Genomic DNA, 2,763 nt, shown 5'->3' with positions numbered 1-2,763 from the left:
GTTCTGGAGGGGCGGGGCGAGGGAGGGAGAGGCAGGGCCTGGCCGGGGGTGGGCGGGGCTTGGTCTGGAGCGCGTGAGCCGACCACGGTAGACCGGGGTCTGGCCGTGGAGGGACGGGGCCTGGAGGGGAGGGGCGGGATTGAGTCGTGGAGGGCGAGGGGACGGAGGGCGTGGGACCATCATTGGGGGCGGGAGCAAGGGGCGGTGCTAGGCCGGGAGGGGCGGGGCGGGGCCGCAGAGCCACCCCGCCGGCCCTCCCGGCCCCACCCTGCAGACTACCACCGCTGCGTCAAGAGAATGAACCGCCGCGGGAAGAGCGCGCAGCCCTGCCAGTATTACTTCCGCGTGTTCCACTCGCTGTGCCCCATGAGCTGGGTGAGCAGGCTTGGGGGCGCCGGCGGCCGGCCGGCCGGGGCGAGGGTGGAGGGTCCCGTGTAGCTGAATCGGCGCCCTCTGCCTCCCCTCCCGCCACTCCCCCGCCACCAGGTGCAGCGCTGGACCCAACAGATCCAGGACGGGACCTTCGCGGGCAAAATCTGACGGCCTGAGTGCCGCTCCTCCGAAGGATCAGCGCTCTGACCGCACATCCTGGCGTCTCGCGGAGACCCGGCCCCGGCTATCCACTCCCCAGTCTGTGAGCCACCAATAAATCTCTGTTGCTGCTATTTCTGCCTCATATCTGGCGTGGGGGCTGGAGAAGTCCTTCCTGTGTCAGTGCCCTGCAGCTAACACTACTGGTTCTGATGAGGAGGGGGCAGGGATGGAGGGAGGATCGTCAGTCTCTGGGCAGGATCGAGCCCAGCCCCTCCTGCCCCCGTTCCAGTGCCTCCAGCGGGCAGCGGCCGCCCGCCCAGGCTCCGTGGAGGACAGCACTTGCCCACGAGGGTGCTCCTGACTGTCCATCCCCACGCCTGGTGCGCCCTTCATCTCCTCCCTCAGGATCTTCGCCTCTTACCTCCGCAGACTCCTTTGGGACTTGCATTCCCAAGTTCTGGGGGGTTGCTTGGTTGTGTACCCCCCAGCGCTGACCCCAACCCTCCCTCCCCAGCTCCGGACCCGTCCCCAGCTCTTCACCACTCTCCATCACTCCCCTGCCCCTGTCTGACTCCATTTCCCTCCAAGTACACCCCGGTCTCACCCCGCGCGCCCCTCCCAACAGTCTTCTGCACGCCTGGCCTCGGCCTTCCAGCACCGTCCCCAGCCCGAGCAGTCTCCTCCGTGGGTCTCCATAGATACCTGTCACGTCAGTTTCTCCAGGATGCTCCTCCAGGACATCTGAGCTCCTGTCTGGATAATTCTTTGCTCCTGCCCCATCCAGGCGCTGGGCCTGCCTTCAGCCAGCCTCAGAGGTGGCAACACTGAGATTCATTCTGATTCCAAATGCCCCTTGAAATGTCACCTGTCTAACCCTCCCACCCGCACCCTGGCCAAGGCTGAGGAGTGACCTCTAACAAGCACAGAGCCCTGGGATTCTAGCCTGGCCTAAGTCCTGAGCAGGGGGAGGACTGGATCCCACTGTTTCTCCCCGAAGCTGTATGTTTCCTGGGACAGGCTGGACCCACACTCTGCCTGAAGTAGTCTCAAGAGGCCTGTTCAATCCCGGGGTTCAAAGGTGGCTATTACTAATCATAACAACTGAACAAGCCTCTGGACCTGTGTGCACCTCAGTTTCCCCAGTTTTTAACCCAGATGGTGCAGAGTCCCATTACCAGGAGAGGTGTGATGATGGGAAGGGCTGAGCGGACTCAGGGGAGGACTGGCTCTATTCTGCTCCTCGCTCCTCCCGCCCTCCTTGATGACCATCCCCTCGCATACCCTCCACACTGCCCTCATCACCCCACCCAGGGCACACCCCAGACGTCCCATCTGCTGGGGTGGCTGCACCCAGATACCTTGCCCCAGGACTCCCTCTCTCCAACCACAGCCTGAGAGGCAGGAGGGCAAGTGAGGGTGCAGGGTGTGCTGAGAGCTGCAGGAAGGGCTGTCCTGCTCTGGTGGCGGTGCGGCTGGATCAAGGAAGGGACACAGGCAAGGCAGCTCTGAGTCACCGCGTGGGGCTGACGGGTGTCTGACAGTCGGGTCACCCAGGTAGCCTCTGCCAGCCTCTTGACCTCACTCAGGGTACCAGGGCCTGGAGTGCACTTTACCCCGTTGCCCAGGAGCCACTCCCAGCCGTCCTCCTTCTTTCCATCTTTGGCACAGGATCCTCCCCACCATCATCCCTCTACCACTTCTCGAACTTTTTTTTTTTTTTAAGATTTTATTTTGGGGAGAGAGTGTGTGCTTGTGCAAGCTGGGGAGGGACCGAGGGAGAGGGAGCAGACTCCCCGCTGACCACGGAGCCCCACCCTGAGATCATGACCTGAGCCAAAATCAAGAGTTGGACGCTTAACTGACTGAGCCACCCAGGTGCCCCATTCTGGAACATTCTTTACACTCTGCCACCATGGTCCTACGGATGCCTGAGCCGGAGGCGGGGTCTGCGCCAGCATCACAGCAAACTCCCAGGCCCTGAACACCGGTTCCGCTGCTCCTCTACCAGCTCCTCGGAAGCAGCCTCCCAGGCCGCGCGCCTGGTTCCCCGCCCCTCCCCCCACTCTGCACCCCTGCTCGCCTCACCACCCCCTTCCCCACCTCCCCCTCTTCCTCCAGTGCCATCCCCTCGACCTCAGGCCATCTCTCCTCCTCCCGTCTCTGCAGACCCTCAGCCAGCTCCTTCCCTCTCTGCAGAGGCTCAGTCAGGTGCTTCCCCCTCAGAATCAG

The 2,763-nt window shown here is 63.3% G+C and overlaps 1 protein-coding gene across 2 annotated transcripts in view; it reads left to right on the top strand.

Moving 5' to 3' along the window:
• The window catches only part of LOC117997912 (cytochrome c oxidase subunit 6B2), a 1,366-nt gene extending 709 nt beyond the window's left edge, over positions 1-657 (top strand). Inside the window, exons 3-4 of one of the 2 annotated variants that reach the window (XM_034986462.1) lie at positions 275-375; positions 487-657. In XM_034986462.1, the coding sequence (XP_034842353.1) occupies positions 275-375; positions 487-540 (155 nt within the window). In that variant the 3' untranslated portion in view covers positions 541-657. Of the gene's footprint in view, positions 1-274; positions 376-438 lie in introns of both variants that reach the window. The other variant, XM_034986460.1, reaches the window with a different exon arrangement.
• The last annotated feature ends 2,106 nt before the right edge of the window (positions 658-2,763 follow it).

Source organism: Mirounga leonina, unplaced genomic scaffold (genome assembly GCF_011800145.1).
Source record: "Mirounga leonina isolate KUSES-001 unplaced genomic scaffold, KU_Mleo_1.0 Mir_376, whole genome shotgun sequence".
In the NCBI taxonomy this organism is placed as follows: Eukaryota; Metazoa; Chordata; class Mammalia; order Carnivora; family Phocidae; genus Mirounga; species Mirounga leonina.
The sequence above is the reverse complement of the archived record's forward strand: the minus strand, read 5'-3'. Positions and strand labels throughout refer to the sequence as shown.